Below are 27,380 nucleotides of genomic sequence, written 5' to 3' on the forward strand. Positions count from 1 at the left end.
GTTCCTAATACTCCCACAGCATTAGTGTACATGAATTTAAGACCCAATTAGCCCCAACCCTACCTTGATGCCTTATATTAACTATCCCACTCTGATTTGTTGTCCTTATTTGCTCGGGCATATTATATTCATTCTTACATTCAACTGCCTCCCTAAGGACTGCATATCTACTCCACCCCCCTTAATAAATCTAGTTTCCCTGAATTTGCACATCCACCACATTCAGCAACACTTTCTCAAGTCTTCTTACACCGTAACCATTCAAATGCAAGCCATCCATCTTATATAGATCCTTTCGCCCATCGAACTCACTCCACATGTCCACAAATTCCACACCACTCGTCATACATAACCCACGCATAAAGTCATTCGCAATTATGGCCCTCCTTTTAAACATTTCACTGTCATACCGTGGCAAAAGACTAATCATTCTAACTCTCTCACTTTTTTCTTTTGCTACCTCAAACAATTCATTCAGATCTTCTATCATTTCCATTTTATCTCCTTTCAAATCATTCGTACCTGCCACAACAATCATTTCTTTCACCCTTTCCTTTTGCTCTCTAATAGACTCAGTTACATCCTTTATGGTCGCACCAGGTTGGTACGATTTTGTCAAATCCTCTACTAACACACCTCGTACTAACGAGTCTCCATACAGCACTCTATCCTTCATTTTGTTCATGTTCACACTCATACGTCTATTTTTCCTGTCATACTTTTTATTATTGGCTGGTTCATTCAGTCGACTTTTGCTCATACGCTCTAGCTGCTGTTTTACCCTTTGTATCGCACCATTCAACAACGCAATCTCACTCATTGCATCTATCTCATCTTTTTTATTCTCTGTAAAACCATTAATACTATCATTCACACTTTCTACATTCATACTCTCACAATTCTCTGGTACAACCTTGCCGTTTCTTGTCATATCCCTATTTTCTTCATTCTGAAGTTTGACAAAAATATCACACTCATGATCCGAAATACACTTAAATTCCTCATTCTCCCTACATTTTCTACATACATTCACTCCTTTATTATCATCTAACCACACTCTGACTGCATTTCAGCTACTTAGGCACGGTTTTTAGTGACGATGGTAAATTAAATATGGAAATACACAACAGAATCAACAAAGCTAGTATGGTAGGAAGTCAACTGAATAAATTTATATGGAATAAGAGAAATTAACCAAAACACTAAATTAGCTGTGAACAAAACAGTATTCAAGCCAATTTTAACTTATGGATCTGAGAGCTGGGTCAGAAGTAAAACACTTGACCAAAGACTAGAGACTGCAGATATGAGAGTTTTGAGAAAGATTAGGAGCATGAACAGATGACAACAATGGCAATATCATATTAAAAACGAGGATATTAGGAAAGAACTTGACATTGTCAGTATCCAGGAATGCATTAGCAGAACTAAGCTCAGATTCATGGTCACTTAAATAGAATGGGAGAGGAAAGATTAGCAAAACAAGTGTTCTCTGCCAGGTTGGCAGGAAAACGACCCAGAGGAAGACCAAGATATAGGTGGACTGGTATAGTAAAAAGTGCCTTAGAAGATAGAAATATGAAATCTGATAATGTTGGAGTCTTGACAAGTAACAGACTGATTTGGAGGAAAATTGTAGATAGGAAGTTAGTAATGATGTAATTTTTCATGTTGTACTATCATATCCTGTACACCTCTTGAGGATATATATCAGGAATTTGATGATTTTGGCAGAATCACTGATTCTTGAATCTGCCTGTCCTAATCTGAACAAATATGAATATATTAAACTGCCTGACATCTGGATAAATACTCATTCTCAGACAATCAGCCCAATATCCAAATGAGTTCACTAAAATGTGAAATTCAGGCTTCTGTTTCACTACATCATTCTCTCGCACTTAGCCAATTTGACTGGCTAAATACTGAAAGTAATAATTTATTTAGTTAAATCTCCTGCATTCTAATTTCCTTCCTAAAACAGACATATATAGTTAATAGTTAAATTTTGATAAAGGAAACCTCATTGCAACAGAAAATCAGAATTTGAAGACAGCAACACCAGTTCACTGTGCCATAAACTGCTTCACTGAATATGCAAATATAATTAAGCTTTAATAGACATATTCCGGTTTTGTGACCACATGTTTATTAGAGAACTGTTTTTAGAAAACTAAACCAGTACTAAAAACAACCAGACAAGTTTCTTTAGTCGTAACACTAACATCTTCAGGGGTAAAGAGAACTAACAGTTTAAAGCACAAACTATAAGAAATTATGAAAAAACAAGTTCATTTGTTGGTATTATGAACATCAAAAAAGTTCGTTAAAAAAATCCAAATAACAGATCTATACAACTGTTAATGTGTGTTAGTTGGAGACAATGCTATTTGTTGTCACATTCTGTGGTTCACGCTCACTCTGTCCAAGGTCTGACATTGGTAAATTTTTAATAAATGATGACCAAACTTGATTTAAAATCAAACCTTGGTTTGATTTTAAATCACGTTTGGTCATCGTTTATTGATGCTATGATGCTAACAAAATTCCTACACAATTATTGCATTGTGTAGTCATTTTAATCATATTTGCTACCTCTTTGAATTTTCTTGTGAAACAATTCTTATCAATATAGGACATGTTTGTTCTATCCCAGAGTACATCATGACCAGTAAAAGTTGTGTGATATGCTAAGCCATATTTATGTTCTCTCTTCTTTTGTATGTCCTTTTTATGTTCGCTCATGCGGATTTCCCCTGATCTCCCTGTCTGGCCTATGTAGCAGATGCCACAGGAACAATGAATATTATAAACCCCTGGTTTTTTCATTGGGTGATGTGAGGGTTTCAGAGGATGAAGCGGTCTTGATATTTTTTCAAGTGGTAGGAAAGTCACTTTTATGTTGTAGAATAATTTGGCCAATTTATCTGTTACATTCTTGATATAAGGAAGGGCGACTGCATTCTTGAAGTCTTGTTTATTTAAGTTTTTTGTAGGTGCTATATTGAGAATTTTCTTAATTATTTTAGTTGTGTAACCATTCAGTTGTAGGATCTGTGTTAAATATTGTATTTCTTCTTTCTGCTTTTCTTCTGTACTGGGGATGTTGTATGCTTTATCCCTTAAGGTTTTTATTAGGCCTATTTTTTTTTGCTTGGGGTGGTGGTGTGAGATAGCATGAAGAAATCTTCCTGTGTTTGTTGGTTTTCTATAGATGGAGAATAATAACCTGTTTTTTCTATCATTTATTTCTATAAGGATGTTTAGGAAAGGCAGTTTTTTATTTTTTTCTAGTTCCAGAGTGAATTTTATGTTTGGATGTAAGTTATTAAGATGGTCTTTAAATGCAGTCAGTTCTAGTGCTGTTCCTGGCCAAATGATGGAGATATCGTCCACATAGCAGAGCCATAGTTTGGTCATCATTTATTAAAAATTTACTCACTTCAGACCTCGGACAGAGTGAGCGTGAACCACAGAATGCGACAATAAATAGCACTGTCTCCAACTAACACGCATTAACGGTTGTATAGATCTGTTATTTGTTTTTTTTAACAAAGTTTTTTAATGTTCATAATACCAACAAATGAACTTGTTTTTTTGTAATTTCTTACAGTTTGTGCTTTAAACTATTAGTTCTCTTTACCCCTGAAGATGTTAGTCTTACGATTAACGAAACTTGTCAGGTTATTTTTAGTACTGGTTTAGTTTTCTAAAAACAATTCTCTAATAAACATGTGGTCACAAAACCGGAATATTTATATTGAACTTAACCACAGAAACCTACGCATGAATAATTAAGCTTTACTGTTCATCTTTTCTCCATGCATATAATATCTGGCATTTTCCAAGTGAAAGAAATTTTTAAAGGATTTGATTACCGAGGAAATTGATAGTACCGAGGAAAGTCAAACTATGATGCTAACCATGAAGATAATTACAAAAGAGGTAATAAATATTTACTTCCAAAAATTAATATTTTGAAAGTTATTATGCACTACTCCAAGGAGTGCTTAGATTTATCAAGGAGTTATAATTGAATTACCTCCAGATATAATGTATCAATAAAAGTATTGCAATATATTCCATTGCTTTATAATCACACCAAGTATGAATTAATACAACAGAGACATACATGACTGTTATTTAGGAAGTTGGCATTTTTAATTACTGCATCCTAATTTTATACAAAAAAATTGATATCAGAAAATTATGCTGCTTAACAGAAAGGCCTTCCCCATATATTTCTATTAAAATTCAGAAGGGCACTATAAAGTACCGTTGCCGCTCAAAATCAAAGGTGATTTTTATAAAAATGAAAATAAATCATTACTAGATATCCAAAGAGGTAATTATCCAGAAATGAGAAAAACAGTTTGATATATTGTTTTGTTATTTATCAATAATTTAATCTCAATATGCAGTTTTTCAATCTCAATCTCATGGGAATGTTTGATTTTTGAACTACTTTAATATAATTAATGCACAGCAAATTATTAAAACTCACCACCATCATCATATAGCCACCAAACATCTATGGTACCTTTCTTCTGTTTACGCTGAAACTGGTTAACATTAGACAACACATCTTTTGGAATATCTTTAGAGAGTCCTTTCACAACCTGTGTACTACTTGGAGCTGTAGTTCCTTCAACTGTTGCAGCTGGGCCTTCACCTAAATGAACTCTTTCCATTGCAGGAGTAGAGGGAGGTGTAGATTCACGGGAGCTACCTCCTGCTGGAGAAATAAGAAACATTGTGGAGGTATAAGCACAGTAATGATGAATAACTGTTTGCATATCAAAGGATATATAAACAAAATGGCAAAGTGTACTCCATCACTAGAATATTATTTTCAGAAGTACTACAAAATTTATTGCATGATTCAGGTTTCGTTTGACTTAAGGTTTGTAAGCCCAAGGGCAAAATGGTCATTTTATTTTTTTTAAAATAAACTATTAAACAGTGGTGATTCCTGCTCACATTTTTAATGATGCTAATGGTATTATTATTATTACGGGCGACTCCAAGAAGTCCTTAGACTCATCAAGGGAGGCCCTAAACATCATGTCCATCACAACTATTCGACATTCACACAGTATCTATTATACTTTGCCTTGAACTCATTCACTGTCATAGCACCCACAACAGACTCAAGCAGCTTATTCCACTCATTCACCACTCTAAAAGTAAAAACCCAGCTCTAACACCCTTACTAACCACACTCTTGCCCAGCTTCCATGGATGTCCCTTAGTCCTCCCACCACCAGTCCTGTTCTCAAAAATATCCTCTGAATTAATCCTATAGAAACCCTTCAGCAATTTGAATGTCTCAATCATATCTCCTCCTGTTCTGCCTATCAACCAATTTCTGCAACCTGTTTTCATAAGGTTCATTCCATAGACCTGCTACCATCTTGGTCACTCGCCTCTGGATCCTCTCAACCTCCTCCCCATCAAGAAGAAACCTAGGTGATCAGATCTGGGCACAGTAATCAAGATGGGGTCTTATCAAGGCTCAATGCAGAGGAACAATAACTTGCTTATCTCTGCTCATCAAAGTATTCTTCAGCATCCAAGTGATTTGATGAGCTGATTTAGCCACTTTTGCAACGTGCCCCATAAACTTCAACTCCCTATCCACCAACACTCCCAAGTCCCTGGCCTCAATCTCCTGGAGTACAGTTCCACCAATGTGATATACCTGCTGCTAATCTTTTCACCCCAAAATGCATAACCTTACATTTTGCCACATTAAATTGACATCCATTCTCCTTAGCCCAGACCTCCAATCTATCCAAATCATCCTGCAAAATTTTGACATCTTCAGCATTCACTATTGCCCTACCCAACTTAGCATCATCAGCGAACAAATGAACCGTTCCTCTCAGATCCTTCCCTATATCGTTAATGAACAAATTAAACAGCAGTGATCCGCGAACAGAACCCTGCGGCACACCACTAGTCACTCCATCTTTTGGACTCAATGGTCAGTTCCACAGAAAAGTAGGAAGCACTGCATTGTCCAGATACCTCTTGGAGTTTAATGTTCGTGGCAACAGAAACAGAGGTCTGAGACCAAACCAGGACCATACCATCACACTGCCAAAATAATAAAACCAATGCAACTCACACACAAACTAATCAGCTGATTGCTGTTATAATTACAGTGCACAAAAACACATAAACATGCTAATTTATGAGACCTCCAGGGAGTGAAGGAATTTCATAGTTGGGGGTTACACACTGATAACAGATGTTAATCAGGCATCTGCCACATCAATCCATCTGCTCAGTAGAGGGTGTAGCATGATTCATCATTACATAACACAGTTTTCCCATTCTCCCACATTCCAATGCACATGTTCTTTGCAACATTGAAAACTGCTGCATGTTGGTTTGGTTAATGTGGGGCTTGCATATATCGCAGCCCTACCATGAAAACCCATGTTGTGAGCCTCAGTTCTGAATGTTTGTGCAGATTTGTGTTCCACTTGATATCCTGATCTCCACATTCAACATGTCAGCTGATAAATGGCAGTTTTCACATATCTTCATCATAGCATCCTACGGTCATGCTTGGTGAGCGTGATGGGTCATCCATTGCAGGTAGCACTTGCAGTTGACTCCCTGTGCTTCCATTTCAGTATGGTGTCACTGATTGTTGACCTGAGAATGTGCAATCTGTAAACAATTTGCCAAACAGATAGGCCTGCAACATAGCATCCTATCACAACACCTCTTTGAAATTATCAGTTCCCTTCTTGCAGTCATTTCATCTGTACACAGTTTGCACTGACTTGGTTGCATCATATTCCTCTAATTTATATTGGCTACAAACACATGATTCATTACATGGCACAATGCACCTTGCCCATGGGGATGGGTCCTTTGATTTTTTTCCAGCAGCCTTATGACACAATGCACCGTATCATAAGGCTGCTGCAACTGTACATAGTCAAGAGTGGTGACATTCATGTCACCACTCTTGAGTACCTCCACAGAGTCTTGATCTCAACCCTAAAGAACATCTCTGTGATTAACTAGAACAGTGGGTGAGGTCACAGATGTCTGCCCCACAACAGTCTAGATGTCATTAGATGCCTACAGGAAGACTGTCCAAAATTCTCATTGATTGCTATCGTACACTTGTGGAAAGTATGTCCTATAGGATTGCTACAGTTATCACACTGAAAGGAGGTTCTACCTCTTATTAAGGTGGCCACCATGGCTGTTTGTTCCTCACACTATGGTGTCTGTTGACTTCTTTCCAAGCAGTGTATGTGTTTGTATGTATACACACACATATTGATTTCATACACAAAGTGGTCCCATACATTTTTTTTTTTTAATGTTGTTCTCACTCATGAAAGGATATTAATAAACCTATAGTACATTTATCTGTACCGTTGGTAGGCCTAAGGATGGAACTTTTTCAAACCACTTCAGGCATTCAATAAGCAGGGTGGTCTCACATCAGGTGATGAAATTCATCTCCCACCTAATGTATTCATCCTATACTCATAAAATATGAATATAGAGCATATGTTATGTGGAAGACTTTTCATTACACACTGAGACAATAGCCTGCTTAGAGACTTAAAGTGGCTTGGAAAGTTCAATGTTTGGTCTCTAGACCAGAGCTGGTTTATTTGACTCAAAAGCACTGCTTTATATGTCTATACTATGTTTTCTACAAAATCTTTCGCTTTCAAAATTAAAACAGTAACAACTATAAATCTTCCATGCCCTCCTGAATCATTGAGAGAATGGAAAGCTGGTTGGTGAGTGGAATGCATTGCAGTGTGGTGAGTATGCGTGCACACACACACACATTGAATACGTATAAAGCAGAGTTTGTGTGTAATAGCGTATATCTCCAGCAATCAGTCTTGACTCATGGAGGTCTAATAATAATAATTTAAGGTGTCATTCAAAGAAATTTCAATAATTGAATAGCTATCCAACTGGCAACGGTGGCACCCACAGACTAACAAAAATCCTTTTAATTTCTGCATTATTATACTTAATGAAATTTTTCATCAACTGCAGTTTACTGTATGGCAGAATTAAGATAACTTCAATGGGGTTCACATTTTTTAATTTTTTTTTTTTGTAAACCTATAGTACATTAGCACCATGAACAGGTTAAAGATTTTTTCTATTTTTATTGATTTTACCTATTTTTAGAATGTTAATTTTTACATAGTAAGAGAAACCTTATTATACAGATCAAAATGAAACTTTATGCAGCCACTTCAGACCTCCAATAAATTCATCTTCCAGCTACACTCTGGCCAACTAAACTGGATGAAACTGTTTTCTTTCCTGCAGTTCTGTCAAAGTTTAAGCTTATAAGATTAAAATGGTGGCATTATGAGATATGCAGTCTTTAGCGCTCAACTATTCGAATTGCTTAAAAAAAAAAGCAGCATTTCATGAAGCCCAGTTGCATGCCTATTGAAAGTGGTAGCATGTTAAAGTCACTTCAGATGTTACACCTGCATGCTTTGTGTTTTTTTTTATTTTTATTTTTAAAAAAGACCCTCACACCTGAGTTGTCACAATGTATAACAGTCGCATGTATAGTTAAGGAGAAAGAAGGAATCTTAAAAGCTGGGAATTGTATACGTTGAGTTAAAAACTGTATTCAAAAGAACAGAGGTAGATAGGAGTCATATTAAGTGGATTTCTTTCTCTTCTAGACACAGTTTAAGAGAGGTTTTGGTTGCACAACCTCAAACATACAAAGATTCTAAGGTAAGGTGGATTTGAGATTTATGAAGTGTAAAAAGTAAGAGTTCAGCAGGAGAGCAGCAGTGTTTTAAATGAAAGATAATGCCAAGTTTTTTGGAGGCTGAGAGGCTATGAATGTGATTTGTTTATGCCAAATAATCTTGGATAAGCTTGATGTGAAAGTCCAAGCAAGAGAAGAATACTGGTTTTGAATGAATATCAGATCATTGTCAAGAGTATAGGTTTTTTAATGGGAAATAAGACCATTGTGTTTCAATAGCACCAAAATTCATAATATTATCTTTAATTTGTTTGAGAATAATGAGATCCACATGACATTAAGGTCTTGAAATTTGAATCATTTGAGCACTATGTTTCTCAAATGAAGAAGAGGAATGGAGAGTATACTCTAATCAGCAAAACTAGAGACAGCCTAGGGTTAGGGAGAGAAGGTCAGTGATAGGAGGTAAAACATGGTTGAGAGTAGAGTCCTGGAATACCTTAGCAATAATAAAGAAATCTGATGAGAAGAAACTATCCACACGACACAATGAACAGTCAGAGAGGAAGCTAGCAATCTCATCATGAAGGACAGGAGGGTGACCACAAAATGAAATCTTGGTAAGAAGGCCTAGTAACAGATTTGATCAAATGCCTTGGAAATATCACAATTGATCATGTTCTCCAGACTTGTCTCCAGAGATGGGCAAGGTTAGTGAGGAGGTCTGCCATAGAGAAATAGTGGGAGAATCCAATTATGGTGCTTAGTAATTAACTGATCATCTCCAGTTACGGAAGAAACTGGCCAATAATGGATCGACCACTAAAGGGCCATAAGTTGTGTAGTGTTGGAAAGAGCTACAGAAAGATAAGTGCTATTTTGAGTAATAATTGGCAATATTTCATGAATATTAGTGTTGTACTATTTATTTTTGATAACAAAGTGTGTCTGCATGATTTTAGTTGAAATTGCCTTTAAATAACACAATGGCGGTATTTATGTGGTCAACCACGCAGGTGTCAACTGGTGTGATGAGGAGAGTACCACAAAAATCAAGTGACATTAATGACAGACTTTTCAAAAATGATTTGATGTCATGAGTGTAATATGTATGCATGGTGGAGTGTAAGAGATGTGTTTGTAGAAAGAGAGAGAGAATGAACAGGAGATGAAAGAAAGTATGGATTTGTAAGAAGTGTGATACTATTAGGCAACAAATGAGAAACAGACTGAAAAGATAGATGGCATAGATTGAAAGAAATCGAAATGAAAGCTAGTGAAACTAAGGGAGTGAAAGAATGTGGAAGCGAAAGTTAGTGATAAGGGAGCAAAAGAAAGCATGAATGAGGAATGAAGTAAGATGTGGTAGAAGAAGTGGTAGCAAGACTGCAGGAGCGACAGAGTGAAATTGTCGGAATGCAAGATTTGATGAAACAGTTATTGAAAATGAAATGAGGAATATGCAGTGATGTTAGACATTTACTGGGAACTAATGAAAGTGTGCAAGAAAAAAGAGTAAAAGAGGTGACGAGTGATTCCAGGATAGCAGTATATGGAGATTCCATAGTTAGAGGGTTAGTTAATGAGAGAGTCCATAAGGTCTGCTATCCAGGAGGGAGAATGAGTAGGATAGTTCAGGTGTTGGACATGAGGAAGAAACGAGCAAGAGAGTAAGTGGCGATTGTGGGGACAAATGATCTAAGTTGACATAAGGAGCATGTGAGGGCAAATATCAGGTTATTGGGAAGAGGGAAAGGTTGTCAGTGTGTTGCAGATTTATGACAATGATGAGTGCGACGGAGAGCCCAAATCATGAATAGCATGCTAGCAGAGCTGTGAGAGGAGGGAGTACAGTTTGTGGATGTATGGCATGTGTTTGAGGGAATAATGAAATTATACAGGCATGATGGGTTGCATTTGAATGATTTTGGAGTGAGTGCACCGGAGAAAGTGTTGCTGGATAGAAGCACAGTGTGTGATGCATGCAAGAGACGAAGTGAAAAATCAGGAAAGTGGTATTAAAGACAGTAGAAGAGAGAATGGGAATGCAAGAGAGCCATGTGGATAGAGAGACATGGCATAGGGAGAGTGGATGTTGAAAGTGGCAGTGAATATTACCAAAGTTTATCCTGCTTTCTAAGTTAGGTTTTGTTATGTGCTTTCCATGTGAGATCTTTCACAATTTCAGATGAGTTCCCATGAGATGAGTAAACACCACAAAGTTTACTTCATAGCCTCTACCATTATTAACTCTGGGCTTATCATTAGGAATGTTGTAACTTTGCTCACATCTGACAAAGTTACTAGATTAATGAAAGATAAATCCATCATAGAAAGAGGAAAACTATCACAAGGAAAACATGTATTAAACATTTAATAGTTGACCAAGTAATTCTCTTTCACTCTTCATACACAAGATACAACATCCTATACCAAAAGAAATTAACTTTCTGTGATCTCTTAAAAACATATACTAAATGAGAAAGGTTTAGTAATACTAGCTGGAAATAAAGTATTTATGCACATTCATATTGCAATATGTCCCTACCCAGTGAATCTGAATCCTTAGCCTTAATATATGCAAACCCAACACATAGTACTCGAGGCCAACAATGGCAGTATTTATGTGTTTATGAATAAAGAACCATACGTGACAAGTTTCTCCAATAATTGAAAGACAAACGTGAAATTCTGGAGATCTTGAAAAGATTTGCAGTTAGTTTTGTTAGTGTTGAAATTAACTAACAAAACTAACTGCAAATCTTTTCAAGATCTCCAATGATAACTTATTTATGGATTGCCTGTAGTGCATAAAACCATAAGTACTGTTGTGACCTATTGTGATATGCTTACCTACAACTTACTTGTTAAGTTGAAAGAGATATGCTTACCTACAACTTACTTGTTATCCAGTATGTTGGTATCACATGTTAAAACTATTTTGTCTTACAAAGTGGCAATATACAGAGATTCTTTTATTAAAGAATCTACAAGTTTTTCTCCTCCTCTTCAGGAGAAACAAACAGAATGACTGATGCTTTAGATGTAAGAAGTAAATGAACAATAGCTAGCAGGAATAAATGATTTAGTTGGAAAGGAGACCGTGAGGATAGATATCAAGAAGTTATTGAGGAGAGTGAAAGATAACAGAATAATAGGAAAGGTAGTGTGTTGCCAAAGTATGATAATGATGAATTGAGATGGCGAGTAAGAATCATGGTGTTGGCTAAGTCATGTAAGGAGAAAGGGGACAGTTTGTTAACATAGGGGATGCACTCAAGGGAATTATACAGTAATGGACTGAATTTAAATAGGTTTCATGTAAGTCAGTTAGAGAAATTGTTGCTAGGAAGTGTGATGTGAGCAAGAGATCAGAGAATATGAAAGGTGACATGAAAGATCAGAAGAGTGAGACTAAGGTGATTGTGAATGGAGAGAGAGTAGCAGTGAGACAACAGGAATGCAAGATGGAAAGAAGGTGAAGGGGGTTGGGTTGGAGAGGGTAGTTGAGTCTGAAGAGGTATTAAAGTAAGTAGTGATAAAAGCAATTGGGCATGGTCTGGATACAGGCTTGAAAGTAAATTTTTGTTTGTTTATGAATGTAGGAGCATCAGAAATGAGGGAGACCATTGTTTTAGTGAGTATATTTACCTCAAAATTGTTGGAACACATGAAATATGGTAAGATAAGGATGGGTTAGTGACAAAGGGAAATATGTGATTGTTATTGATGATTTTAATTATGGTAAAGACTGGTTTTAGAATGGAATGGATAAAATTAATAGAGAAAAGAAGAGAATACAATTTAGAAACGCATATTACATTTATTGACTTGGAAAAAGCATCTGACAAAGTTGAAAGAAGAATTTTATTTCACGTATTAAAAGAAAGACAAATACCAAATAATATTCTAAAACCTATCATAAGTATATATGAAAATAATCAAATACAAATAGGATGTTGTGTCAGAAAAAGAGCTGACTCACTATTCGTAAGCCATCTTGTTTCCGACCCAACACACAGTGACAATTAGACCTAAGGATAAGGACATGCTTATGCCTCCAGAGAAAGGGGTAAGAGAGTATTGTATATATGATCGCTCAAAAGTATATCAAACCGACTGAGATTGTTAATACTAAATAAACTTAAGAAATTTGTATTCAGAATTGATAATGTCTGTGTAAAATAAGCAAAGGGAAATTGTGTCTCAGGACCGAAGTTGTTATTATTAAATGTGCTTAAGAGATATACGTATTAGAACCACGTCAAAACAGTTCGGAGTTGTGGTGACCAATCGGCCGTGGCTAAGAGTATGACGTAGTCATCACCGAGAGAGAGGGCGCTCGCATTTGTAATATAAGGCACGGCGTGAGACTCAAACGGTCTCTCGATTTTCTTTTCCTGAGTTCCCGTCCAATCCTGAATAGCTACGGAAGCTTGTCGCCGGTGCCCAGCAACAATCTTCTGGTTGCTGTTGTACCGAGTCATATAAAGCCACTGAAGGAACGAAGTCAGAATTCCAGTAAAGAGCCGTTGGTAAGCTATGCCAACGTGAAGTCAGTGAAGGGCAACCTTCACTGACTTCATGAAGTCAGTGAAGGTTGGTAAATATACTTGACTTCATGTCAAGTATATTTACCATCAAGTATATTTACAGTCAAGTATAGTTATTATAATATACGATTACATATGAAAACGCAAATGATATAAACCTAAAAATTGCAAAATATTTAAAAATAACAGGTGTAATTAACTATATTTAAACCGAACCTAGTACAAAAACAAATCAGACTAAAAGTATACAATACATTAGTCCTACCAGTCCTACTGTATGGAAGTGAAATCTGGACAATAATACAAAAAGACAACAATTAATAACAGGTGAAATGAAGTTTATGAGAAAAACTGCAAAGTATACTCTATTTGATCACAAAAGAAATGAAATTATGAAAGAATTAAACCAGGAATCAGTAATAGAAAAAATTAAAACATATAAACATAAATGGATGGAATACATTGAAAGAATGAACACAAAGATTACCAAAACAAGCCTTAAATTACAAACCATTAGGAAAAAGAAAACCAGGATGGCCTCTTTCTTAAGAGATTCAATGATGACTTCTAAGGCCAGAACAGGCCACTTTAGGCCTAAATCCTTGACAAGCATGATGATGTAATATAGATTGGAACAAAGACAGCATCTAGGAATAAGGAAAGTGAATTTCTTGAGGGATAACTATCTTAGATAGTACGTATTATTATCCTAGACCCCCATGGAGTCATCTAGGAGGTCCCTTTTGTCTCACACATAGCTCATCATACTGCACTTTAAACACATTCAAATTCCCTGCAGACACCGCACTCTCAAGCAATGCATTCAAAACTCTCCAAGCAAAAAACCTGCTTCTCACTCCCTTGCTCATATCTTCCTTATACAGCTTCTAGGGATGATCTATTGTTCTCTTCGAATCTCCCACCATTGTATGAAACTGAAGAATATAAAAGATCAGGAAAGTGAGATTAAGGTGCTTGTGAATGGAGAGGCAGCAGTATGAGATAGTGAGAGGACAGGAAAACAAGGCGATGGTGGGGGGGAAATCGGACAGGGTAGTTGAATCTGAAGTGATATTGGAATAAGTAGTGTTAAGTGATTGGGCTGGGAGCCAATATAATGATTATAGTAGAATGACATTAATGGATAAATATGGCAGAAGACAGTAAAGGCATTGATTGACATCAAGTTTACTTAATTCCTCACATCGCTTGCTAGCTCACCAGTAGTCTATCCTCTCCTATTTCTTTGACACTTGAGCATCTCACAATGTCACACTAGATGAAATAAGATGAAATATGCTGAATTGATCATAGATTAGTAGATGTAATTGTGAGAATAAGGTGTTATTTACCTTCAGTTAGTAAGTGATTATATGGTAATCATCCTAGCCACATGAAGATTTCTGTGAGGAAAAGATATGTGGAACTGCAAGGCTGGTGATTATGAAAAGCTCAGGAGATAGCTTGGAGCTATTGAGTGAATAGAAGACTTAAATGGAAAGGATATAAATGCTGCATGGGCCCTGACCAATAGTTTAATAGTATCGATGTGTGAATGTATTCGGAAGGTCAAAGTGCTGAATAAGCCAGGTGTCGAATGAATGAAGGGAATATGCATGATATCTGGAAGAAAAAGAATGCATGTGGAGATAACACAAAATGACAATGGTAATAATCAGTTGCATGAGGAGTACAGACAATAGGCCAGGAAAGCAACTCAGTAAGGATAGCAAAAGTGCAATATGAGCAAAGACTAGCATATCAAACCAAGAAAAAGTTTATAGTTGTTTTGTGATATGTGGCAAGTAGAAGAAAATAATCATAGTAAGATGATATTGTCAATTGGTAACTGTTGCATAAGACAAAAAGGTATTGATTAACATAGTTTACTTAATTCCTCATATCACTTGCTAGCTCACCAGTAGTCCATCCCCCTATTTCTTTTACATTTGAGCATTTCACAATGTCATACTGGAGGATGAAATACACTGAATTGATCAACAAATACCTTGAATGATTTCTGAGCAATCACTTCTACCATTTAACAAGACTTGTTAAATAGGTATGCCAAGGCTGCTGTTAACTCCCTGGCATATACACTCTGGTCTCTTTTTATGCAGATTTAACTTCAGTTTAACTTCAAAATTATGTACCGTTGTACATAACAAACAACGTGTTGCAGCACATTCTGGTGTAACGTGAGTAATGTGTAAGCAGTGAGTGTCTGTGAAGTTTAATTTTGCATGTGAGTAAGTGTTTGTCTTTTTATTATTGAAAGTATAAATTTTGCTAATTTTTATTTTAAGGATTTAATATGGCCCAATGGAGAAAAAAAAGCTCCAAAGAAAAGCAATTTCTTTGGAAATGAAAATTGCAATTTTCACTTAGCAAAAGGAGAGGGATCTACAGTGATTGGTAAACAATTTACTTTAGGCAAATCTACTATAAGAGCAATTAAAAAGAATGAAGTTGCAATAAGAAAATCTGTCATTTCTGGCACAAAACTGAGTGCCAAATTATCATTGTACTCAAGGTGTTTTATTAGAAAAAATGGAACAAGCACTCGTAATTTGGATTGAAGAATTAACTCAAAGAAGAATTCCTATAAGTGGTTATTTAATTAAACAAAAAACTCTTCAGTTTCATGAACAGATGAAGCAATTGGAGCCATCTACTTCCTCTTCCTAGCTGATGAAGAATTTTTGGCTAGCAAAGGATAATTAACCAAGCTTTCAAAAAGGAATGCATTTCATAACGTGAAGATTACAGGCAAAGTTGCAGCAGCCAAAAATTTTCAAAAGAAGTTAGCCAAAATTATTGAAGATGGTGGATACTATCCTGATCAGGTGTTGAATGCTGAAGAAACAGGATTGTTTTGGAAGAAAATGCCTAGTCGAACTTGCATCGCAAAGTCCGAGAAAAAAGCAACGTTACTTTTTAACAATGCATCAGGAAATCAAATATTGAAACCCCCCCCCCTCCTAGTAAATCAATCTCTAAGACCACATGCTCTAAAAGGCAAAACATCTAAAACAGCTACCGGTACATTGTATGGCTAATACAAAGGCCCGGGTAACAACTGCTGTATTTACTGAATGATTCAATAATTACTTTGTACCAGAAGTGGAAACATATATGAAGCAAAAAGCTCTCGATTTTAAAGTTTTATTAATTGTTGACAATGCACCAAGTCATCCGCATTTAGAACATCCAAATGTGCAGGTAGTGTTTTTTCCACCCAATACAACAGGCATTATTCAGCCATTAGATCAAGGCATAATTGCAATTTTAAAAAATATTACATTAATCACACTTTTCAATTTATATTGGATAAACTAGAAAATGAATCATTAACAGTAATTGACGTTTGGAAAGAATTTTCTATTTTGGCCTGCTTAAATCATGTTGCATCTGCTATCGCTGAAATAAGACCACAACTTTAGATGCCTGCTGGAAAGCAGCTTGGCCTGGATGGGTTGCAAACAGTGCACCCATGCTAACATATACATTATCAGCTGAAATCATTACTTTGGCACAGGAAATTGGTGGAGAAGGTTTTGATACATTCAGCCAGAATGATGTAGACGAATTGCTTGTGGATAATGCCTTAAGTGATGATGATATTATTGGATATCGAAGATTCAGAAAACAATAGTGAAGCGGAAGAGAAACCTGTCTCCCTCACTGGAAATATAATTCGAGGTCTTGAACTATGCACTAAATAGGAAAATCATTTTCTTGTTAATGAAACAAATTCTGAACGAGCCTTTAAATTCCAACATGAGCTGAAGAATTGTATGTCTAGATATTGCGAGCTGTATAAAAAATTAGTAAAATCATCATTGCAAAGTTTAATCACTGATTACATTGTCAGAAGAAAAAAAATCAGCACAGAACGAGGGTGAAGCTAATTCTGTTTGTGAAGAACCATTGCCTTTACCATACAGATCTGATGCGCTGACTATCTCTTCTGGTGATGAAAGTGATTTTACACCAGTTCGCAAACGTTGCCGAATATTGTGTAATAGTGATGATAATTCTGATGACAAAATGCAAAAAAAAAGGTTACTTTTCAATAAAATTAAATGAATAAAGCTTTAAAACAAACTTAGGCATTCTTATTTTCCTGAATTTTTATAAACTTTTTATGCGATTTTAGGTTTATTTTAATTCATTAGGGATACGTTCCATGATTTATTGAACGTATCCCTAATTTTTCAACGTAAGTTAGGTCTTTTTTGTGTGATTTTTTTATATGCAGTTTTCTGTGGAACATATCTACCACATAAAAAGAGACCCGACTATACCTTCAAAACATGTGGCAATAGAACTTGACATATCCCCAGAGATTTAAAAGGAATGTTCCAGGGAGTTAATGGCAGCCTTGGCATACCTATTTAACAAGAGTCTTGAAACACTAAAAGTCCCAATGAAGATAAAATTATTCTACTTTGCAAACAGGAGAATGAGATAAGGTAAGGCTGCAAGCCATAGGCCAATCTGCATATCTAGAGTTAAGGTTTTAGAGAGGTTGGTGAGAGCTAGGATACAGAAGTTGAAAACAGAAATATTCTCTGTCAGCATGAGTTTGTTAAAGGGAGGTAATGTTTCAGCAGCCTGCCGCCTGTAGTGAATTTGTGAATCTTTTTAGAGAACAAATTCATTGGATAAGGTAGATGCATATACACTGGGATAGGTATACTTGGATTTTTTAAAGGCCCTTGATAAACTGCCACAATAAAATTAAACTGGTAATAATTATCATTATTAATTATCATTGGGAGTCCAATGACTCATTGAGGTAGCGCACCTAATCTACAACTCTGCTCCACCACTCAATTTACCAACTGCAATGAACCGCAACTACAATCATCATCTATACCAGTGTTTCTCAACCTATGGTCCACGGACTACAGGTGGTCCGCGACGATGAGACAGGTGGTCTGCAGGCAGACTTAAATTAATTAAATATATATTTTTTAATTATCCAAACAAAACAAATTAAAATTGAATAAGTAAAAATTATTGAAATGAAACGGAGACTTAAAAAACCAACAAATAGCATCAGAATGTTCAAAGGCGGAAGCAATAAAACAATATTGTTGTTCATTTCACTCCTCTTTTATTATTCTGCCGCTAAATTTGTAGCGGCAAAAGATGGGTGAAGTGAATAACAATATAGTTTTATTGCTTCTGCCTTCCCTTGCTGTTTCGTCAGATTTGAAGTAAACATGTGTTATCCACATTTCAACCAATTGCTTGTTTATTGATTTTTATTATTGAAGGTTTCCCTCCTTCAACCAAGGCTCAGTATATCTTCAGAGGTGCTAAGTGATACTTGAACAAAGTGTGTTCTGAGTCACCCCCAGTATTTATATATTTATATTTTTTCGAAAACTTTTTTTTAATAATGGAAAAGTGGCTTAGAATTAGGACTTTGAAAAAAAGAGAAAATGAAACAGGTGATGCTAACTCTAATTATAATGCACGTGTTGTAAAGGCGAGTAAATCTGATACTATTAAAGTAGAAGAAACAAGCAGTTCAAAGAAAACATACAGTAGGAAATAAAACAGTTCATATTTGTAATTCAGGTTTACTTGGTGTGGAGATGAAAGTGAACAGAAACCTCAATGTGTTTTGTGTTATGAAGTGTTGTCGAACACGTGCATGAAACCTGTGAATCTCCGAATAGAAACTAAACATTGTGATGTGAAAAATAAGCGAAATGAATTTTTTCAGCCATGGGTTCCATTAATAGCAAGACACTGGAAGCATCCTATCTCTTAAGTTTGTTCATAGCGAAAACAGGGAAACCTCATTCTATCGGGGAAAATGTACTACCTCCAGCTATAAAAGATGTGGAAAAAACTATGTTTGGTAACAAGTTACTAAAAGATGTTGATTTGATTCCTCTTTCAAATGACACTGTCAGTCACAGAATTAATGATATGGCAGGTGGCGTAGAATCTCAGTTAATCGAAAGAGTTAAGAAGAGCACTTATTATGCGTTACAAATAGACAAGACTACTGATGTTACAAATGATGCACAGTTAATATGCTACGTAAGATATATGAGCATGATAACAACATTCATGATGATATTCTATTTTGTAGAACTTTGCCATCCTGAACAACTGGAGAAGAAATATTTCACACTCTCAATAAGTACATAATACACAAAGGGATCCAGTGGGAAAACTGTATAGGCTTCTGTATAGGAAAGCTCGTGACCTTACAGGCAGGCATAGTGGGGTTGTTTCTATAGTCAAGGAAGTAGCTCCGGATATGAATCGGGTATATTGTTTAATACATAGCGCCACCAAAATTTAAAGCTGTGCTATACAACGTTGTAAACCTAGTTAATTTTATTAAAGCTGGACTGTTAAATAACAGGTTATTTTCAGTACTCTGCGATGAAATGGGCAGTGAATACATGCAACTTTTGCTTCATTCTGAAATTCACTGGCTTTCCAGGGGCAAAGTACTAACAAGGTTATTTCAATTCAGGCATGCAGTTTTATTATTTGTAAATGAACGTAATTCTGATTTTGCATCCCTCCTTGTTGACGAAGCATGGGTATCAACACTGTCCTATCTTTCAGACATTTATTTGAAATTAAATGAACTAAATCTCTCCTTTCAGGGAAAGTCTTTAACTGTTCTGATGCCTACGACAAAATAAAGGCATTCGAGAAAAAACTGGTTTTATGGATTAATTATGTAAAAGACAGACAATTTGCACCCTTTCCAACATTGGAATCCTTTTTAGTGGAAAATGATATTTTTGTTGATTCTAAGTTTCTGGAAAGGGTTTGTGATCACCTCCAAAATCTGAAACGGAATTTTGAAACATATTTTCCGAGTAACTTTTATAAGAAATTTCTGTGGGTTTGTGATCTGTTTCAGGCTTGCAGTCACGAGAACGACCTTTCGTTATCGAAAAAAGAACAATTAATTGAGCTTTCAAGTGACAGTGGGCTTAAAATGCAATTCCGTGATCTTGGTTTGGCTCGATTTTGGATCTTTGTCTTCAGTGAGAAGTGAATTTCCTGAATTATCTGAAGAAGAAAAATTGTCATGCAGTTTACAACCGAACTTTTTGAGAAAGGATTTTAATCTCTCCATCAAATAAAAACAAAATACAGAAATCATCTTAGTGTGTATACCGATCTTTGACTATAGTTGACCAATATTGAGCCAGATATTCAGCAACCCTGCATGGGCTGCGAAGCTCAACCATCTCATTTAAAGTAAGTAGCATAATTATATCATATTATTTATTTGTTTAATAAAAATTAATCTAATTAAACTAATTAATTTTTGTTTAATTAGATTAATTTTTTATTTTATTAGAAAAATTATTTAATTAATAAATTAATTAAACAATTTTGGAAGTAAACATTTTAATCGTTTACTTCCAAAATTGTTTCCATATGTATTCAAAACATGATTTTAGATTGATTATGTTATAAATGACACAGTTTTTCCGAAATGTTGGTAATTCCTACATAGGCTTTTTAAAAAAAATTACAAAACGACGTATAGTGAAATAAATTAAAAACAGTATGTTTATTTTTGAAGTAAAACTTTAATTCCAACATTCTAAAATGTTATTTTTCTTGCTTTTCTGTTCACAAAATTGATGACATTGTCGAATTCTATTTCATCACTCAGTTGCTATTTTATAGACAGTATGGCAAGATTTCTTAAATGCCAAAAAAGTGCTGCCCGGGACGGATCTCCCCCCCCCCCAGCTACACCTCTGTAACTCAGTGATCTGTAGAATTGTTTTAGGCATTTTATTGGTCTTTGGGCTTAGAAAGGTTGAGAAACGCTGATCTATACCAATGCCATCTACTGCCCACCACCATTACTAGTATTTTCACAGATGATCACAAACATCCATGCCCAGGGCAGGATTCGAACCCACAGCCTTTGGTTGGAGAGTGGATACACTAACCACTCCGCCAACCAGACCTGCTCATTTATCATTTAATATAGAATTAAACTGGAATGGATGGGATTGGATAATGGACCAGTGAGTCCAAGTGGCTGTCAGGTATCATCAAGTTGTGTATGGGAGGTGTACAGTATCACGAAAGAGGCTAACATATTGAAGATATTAGGATGAGTTTGGATGTGCACATAATGCAAAATTGGGGAGAACAATGAGAACTAGCAGGAGGATTTGAATTGATTGTATGAGCAAGCAAGTTAGTGGAATTAACAGTTCCATGTTGCAAAGTTCTGAAATTTCGTAGCCAAGGGTGGGATGCAAATATACACTTTGTGAGAAAATTTTGAAGGAGGTAGAGGAGATGAAAGATCCAGGAGTTGTAATGGATAGGAACTTGTTTAGGTATCTTTGCACAAATTGTGAGGTCATCGCATCAGATTATGGTGATGATGTAGATGTGCTTTACATGCTGTAAAGCACCTCTTCCAATGTATAAGGCCTTAAATCAGTCCTCATGGATTTTTGTGTGCAGATTTAGTCATCTGGTTTTCATTGGGATGAGGCTATAAAGTCCAGAGAAGATTGACTAAGCTGGTTTCTGATCTTTCAAAAATAAGGTATGAAGATAGAATAATAAATTGAAATTTGTAGAGCTTGAGATTTGTGAATAGGAGAGGGGGATATGATTAGGCATTAGTTGATAAGGGGTTGCTACCAAGTTAATGTGGAAGAACTTTTTCATAGAATGGGAGAAGGGTAGAACAAGAAGCCATCCCTGGAAATCATCTAAAGAGGGAAGCATGGAGCAGGTTCTTTGATTAGAGTAGTTAGCAAGTAGAATGTATTGTCTGAGTGTGTGAAAAATTGAGACCAGAACTATTGTTAGGGGTATACACAAGCCTTAAGGTAAGTACTATTTTGTCACTCATAAATTCAAGTAAATACATTAAAAAATGTATTTTTATGGTTGAGATAGTTTTGTCAATTTATGCGGTCTCAAAACTTGTCACTCCTTGCCATTGCCTTAGTAGGTTACGATGGCAATGAATGAGTTTAAAGCACAGTTTGATGAGCTTTGTGCATGACTGTGTACCTCACACAGAGTCTTGAATTCATGGAATTTGGTGTCAATAATAAGACTTCTTGATCCAAAATGGTTATAATGCAGGTATGAATCTGTACATAAATCATTTGGACTATTGTGCTGAAACCTGGTCACCTGGTTTTCAATATGATGTGGAGACATTGGAAGGGGTTCAGAGGCGAGTGACTAAGACAATGTCAGGACTGGAATGCTGGCTATGAAGAGAGGTTGAAGAGATTTGGGTTAGAGTTTGGTGGATAGGAGGAAAAGAGGTGATATGATAGAGACATTTAAGTCAGTGAGAGGATTTTATCAGATTAATCCTATGGGGATTATAAAAAGAGTAGAAGGTGAGAAGGGAAGAACCAGAGGTCATCCCTGGAAGTTATGTAAAAGTGTGGTAAAGAGAGGTGTGAGGAGTAGATTTTTTTTTACATGGAGAATTGTCAGTGAATGGAATGCATTACCAGAATGTGTTAATGCAAGGAGTGTTAAGGATTTTAAGATTCTGTATGATAAATATGTTGTCAGAATGAATCTCTCACAATGAGTCTGCCAACTCCATGAAGGGTGTAATAATATATAGACAGCAGCACTAATCACCAATAATGAACAGGTGGTTCTGCAAAGTAAACACCTGGAAAACGATCACATCTCAAGGAATGGATGAAAATCAAAAAATAGATTTCAAAGTCCACCTCATAGATAGCAGACAGATTTATGTGGGAAGTCTAATCACTTGTGATGCAAATGTGAACAAGAAATAAAGACAATACAATTAGCCAAAATGATTTTTCTTAATGAAAAAAAAAAACATAGCAGAAAAGTCATCATAAATACAAGAAGGTGTTCATCAGCTAGATAGCTATTTATTTTATAATTATTTTGATTGTAAGAATTAATACCCTGCTTTTTAATGATATGATGGCACTCACTGCATTCACCTGAGATGAACGAGGTCTTCCTGGGTATTCTTTCAAGGGAAAAAAAAACAATGGCCAACTAAACCCAATGTATTCCTTTATAATATGACAATTCTTGTTATTTCACAATGTGACCATTCTTCTTTGCCAGGTGGCACTCATTACAATGAAAGTCAGTGTATATGACACTGGTAAGGTGTGACATACTGTTTATTCAAAGTTGCTTATTGACACAGACATGGGACATAATCTGATGGACTTAGAAAAGGCATGATTGTAAGGTTACTGGTAGAAGGATAGTAGTATCAGGAGATGTTATAGGATTCTCGTGGAATGCTGTAGCTTGGAATACCTTAACTACAGCATTCTATGAGAAGGCCTACAATATTGGCAGTTTCCTTGCATACTGCTGTCACCCAGTACCCTACAATCAGTGAACAGCTGATTGTCGGGTATTGGAATGGCTCCCACCATTCCAGAAGAAACAGGCAGGAGGCAGCAGTAGTGTTATGGTAAGGAGAATGGTTTCTTGGGAATCTCTTGGAACTAATATCTGTAGATTGTACAGCTGATTAAGTACACCTCTTCATAATGATGACACAGGTTCCAGCAGGATAATGAACTAAGCCACATTGCCAGTATCATTTGAGTGGTTCACTGAACACGACCGCAACTTCCAGGTGTTATCATGGTTGCTGCATCTGAATCCCACAGTATCATCTTCCACCCAAGAGGTGGTTCATAGCATTGCCATTCCTTATGTTAAAGGGAATTTCTGAAACTGCTATATTTAGATCTGTGAGCCTTCAGGTGTCTTTTTGTCCTTAAAGAGATCTCTGCTTTTTCAGGCTCTGCAAAGGCAAACTTCTGAATTATTCTATTGTGGGTTATCCTACTTTGACCAAACCATTAACATTTGAATTATATTAAATTCCATTTCCAAACACCAAATATTTATACAAAGAAAGTTGTGAAGCCTTGCTTCCCTGAAGATTGGAACAGAAATGAACTGAAGTTATTCCTCTTATGGAAGATAGTTCTTTGTATATCCTGCCATGTGCAATCATTTTAGGATTTAATAATATTTATCCGTTATTTAAAATTCACACTTGATGCTCTTTATACTAGAATGAAAATTTTATGATAAATAAAAATTTATCATGCAAGTTATTACATAGTTATTTCAACAGATATCTAGCACAACTGATATAAAGTACATTGACATATATAGATGCACCACCTCCTTATCCCTATAAGACATTGGTCAGACCGCATATGGACTATTGTGCTTAGATTTGGTTAACTAATTTTCATTATGATGTGGAAACACTAGAGAGGGTCCAAAGATGAATAACCAGTGATATCAGGACTCTGAAGAGCATTTGAGAGAATGTGAATTACAGAGATTGCTGGGTAGGAGGAAAAGAGGAGATATGGTAGAGACCTTCAAGTGAGTTAAGGATTTCTATCAGATTAATACAAAGAAATGATAAAAAGAGTTGGATGTTAAGATGAGAAGAACGAGAGGTCATCCCTGAAAGTTGTATAAAGATGTGGTGAAGAAGGGAGCGTGGAAGATTTTTTATGTGGAGAAGTGTTGAATGGAATGCACTGCCTGAGTGTTGACTCCCTGGAGGTTACCAAATAATGATAATGAACCACTCTTAACATGTCTGGTTTCACTTATGCTTTTGGCCTAACTTTGTACAAAACTAATGTTCATTGTACTGTTCTAAATCGGTTCACTAATTTTTCTGCTGAGAGTAAAACACATGTCCAAACTCTAACACAGCTTGTCAACTACTTGCTTGTTATTTTCATACAACTCAAAGCACAGACATGTCCAAACATGCAGTCACATGGTTCTGTCTGACTTGTCATATATGCAATAGCACAATATCATTCTGAGAAATTGACATACTTTGTACATATTATTATTCAGGCTTCCATGGAGTCAAGACTCATTGTGGGAGGTCCTTCCTAAGAACATAAAGTCTGTCAAGATGAGTCTTGACAGACTTTAGGGGAGGTCTCCCCCTAAGAAACACAAAGTCTATCATACCACTCCTTAAACTCATTGACCGTTCTCGCTCTCACCACTTCACCAGGCAATGCATTCCACAGTTCAACCACCCTCCACGCAAAGAAACCACTCCTCACCCTCTTGCTCACAGTTTCCTTTTGTAACTTCCAGGGATGGCCTCTTGTCATCACTCCTTCCTGCTGTTCAACCAAGTGAAAGAACTCCCCAGTGTCAACCCTGTAACCACCTCTCAACAGTTTAAAAATCTCAATCATATCACCTCTCCTTTTTCTATCCACCAAATTCTGCAGTCCACATTCCCTCAGCCGATCCTCATAACTATCCTTGTACAGTCCTGAAACCATCTTTGTATCCTTTCCACAGTTAATTTATCCCCTTCAAATCCTGGGGACCAAATCTGAGAACAATAGTCCAAGTGTGGTCTGATCAGAGACTTATACAACGGAATGATAACCGATATAATGGATATTACTGCTTGAACTAATTTCCTGTAATTCTTTCCGGGGTGAGATTTTGAACGAATCAGTAAAAGAAATGAGTTACCATATTAGAATCAAAATACTAAGTAATTCATAAGATCCCCCCCCCCCCCACTGCAGAAGGAGAAGTAAAAATATGTGCACTTTGCTCAAAAATAATACATGATCTAATTTTAAGTGAATTTTTTTTATCCATTTTTTATTGACATTTAGGAAATATAGTATGGCCCTCTGAAGAACACAACATTTCAAGTTTTGTTCTGGGAAGAAGCTGTACACCATTTTACATCATCAAATTACTGATATGTACTCTCAAGGGACATACAAGATACTATGAGAGTAATAAACTTTTCAGGTAGTACTAACTTCCTATCAACAATTTACCTCCAAATTAGTCTGTTAGTACTATATTGTCAAATCCTATATTTTGGTCTTCTAAAGAACTGTTAACTGCATCAATCCACCTAGATCTTGATGTTCCTCTTGGTCTTTTTCCTGCCATTAAACAGCTGTACTATTAACCTTTTCCATTCCATTTAAGTGACAATACTACCTGAAATTAACTTTGCCCACACACAACTGAATATTAACAAAGTCAAGTTCCTTCCTAATATCTTCATTTTTTATGTGATTCTGCCAATTATGTAATCTGTTCACACTTACTTTCAGAATTCTCATCTGTGGTCTTTGATCGGATGCAATTTCTAACTCAGCATTCAGATCTATAAGTTAAAACTGGTTTGAATGCTATTTTGTATATAGCTACTTTTAGTGTTCTGACTTGTTTCTCTTATTCCATATTTAGTTTACTGCCTACCAATAACAACTTTGCTTATTCTGATTTCATTTTAAATTTGCCATCTTTACTAAAAATGTTTTACTTGATTTATAGGTTTCTCCCCCCATTTAGGATGCAGCTGACGTTTTCAGTTGCTGCTGATTTTCATATCACATGTGTTAGAGAAGTTTATTCAATTTAGTTAAGGAATCCTACAAATTTGTACTGGATTATTTAAGAGTATAACACTGTCTACATAAAGTAAAGAGCTGAGATTAACATCTCCAATTCTGATATCAAGGCTTAATGAAACCTTCTTTCATATTCTGATTCATATAAATCAATAACAGAGGGAGATGTATACTCTCAATTCTAACTGCTTATTGACAACTTATTATTGAGAACCATGTACTGCTCAATATAATTATAGCATTTTGAACAGGTTGCATAAATCTTACTTAGCAACTCAGTATCCCACTGTTTTATTTCCTTGTTTATAGATAAATACTATAAGAGCTCAATTTCATTCTTCCGGAATATGACCTTCCAACCAGGTTTTCTGATTTATGCACTACAGCAGGTTTTTGATGGCCTTTACTACCTCAAATACTGAATGTACTACTCCTGATTACATTCCTCTTGAATATTTCCGGCCACTGTCCTGCTATTGTATTTAACACTTTTTAAGAGTAATTACCCCAGGCATCTAGAATATCATCTGATTCTTTTAGTTTTCTTTCTTTAATTTATACGGATTTTTCAATACTCCCGAACATCCTGCCACCTACACATTTTTCTTCTATATTCTTGCCAGTCTTCTCATGATT

General features: G+C 35.9%; 1 protein-coding gene across 3 annotated transcripts in view; it reads right to left on the reverse strand.

The window, feature by feature from the left end:
• LOC150098232 (solute carrier family 12 member 2-like) overlaps positions 1–27,380 on the reverse strand; it is a 571,711-nt gene that overhangs the window by 105,466 nt on the left and 438,865 nt on the right. For 2 of the 3 annotated variants that reach the window (XM_090406234.1, XM_090406233.1), the window contains one exon: positions 4,505–4,735. In XM_090406234.1, coding sequence (XP_090262360.1) covers positions 4,505–4,735 — 231 coding nt within the window. The remainder of the gene's footprint in view (positions 1–4,504; positions 4,736–27,380) is intronic. The other variant, XM_090406235.1, reaches the window with a different exon arrangement.

The sequence above is a fragment of the Typopeltis vanoorti genome, chromosome 16 (genome assembly GCF_054136105.1).
Source record: "Typopeltis vanoorti isolate ZY-2024b chromosome 16, IOZ_Tvanoo_1.0, whole genome shotgun sequence".
Taxonomy (NCBI): Eukaryota; Metazoa; Arthropoda; class Arachnida; order Uropygi; family Thelyphonidae; genus Typopeltis; species Typopeltis vanoorti.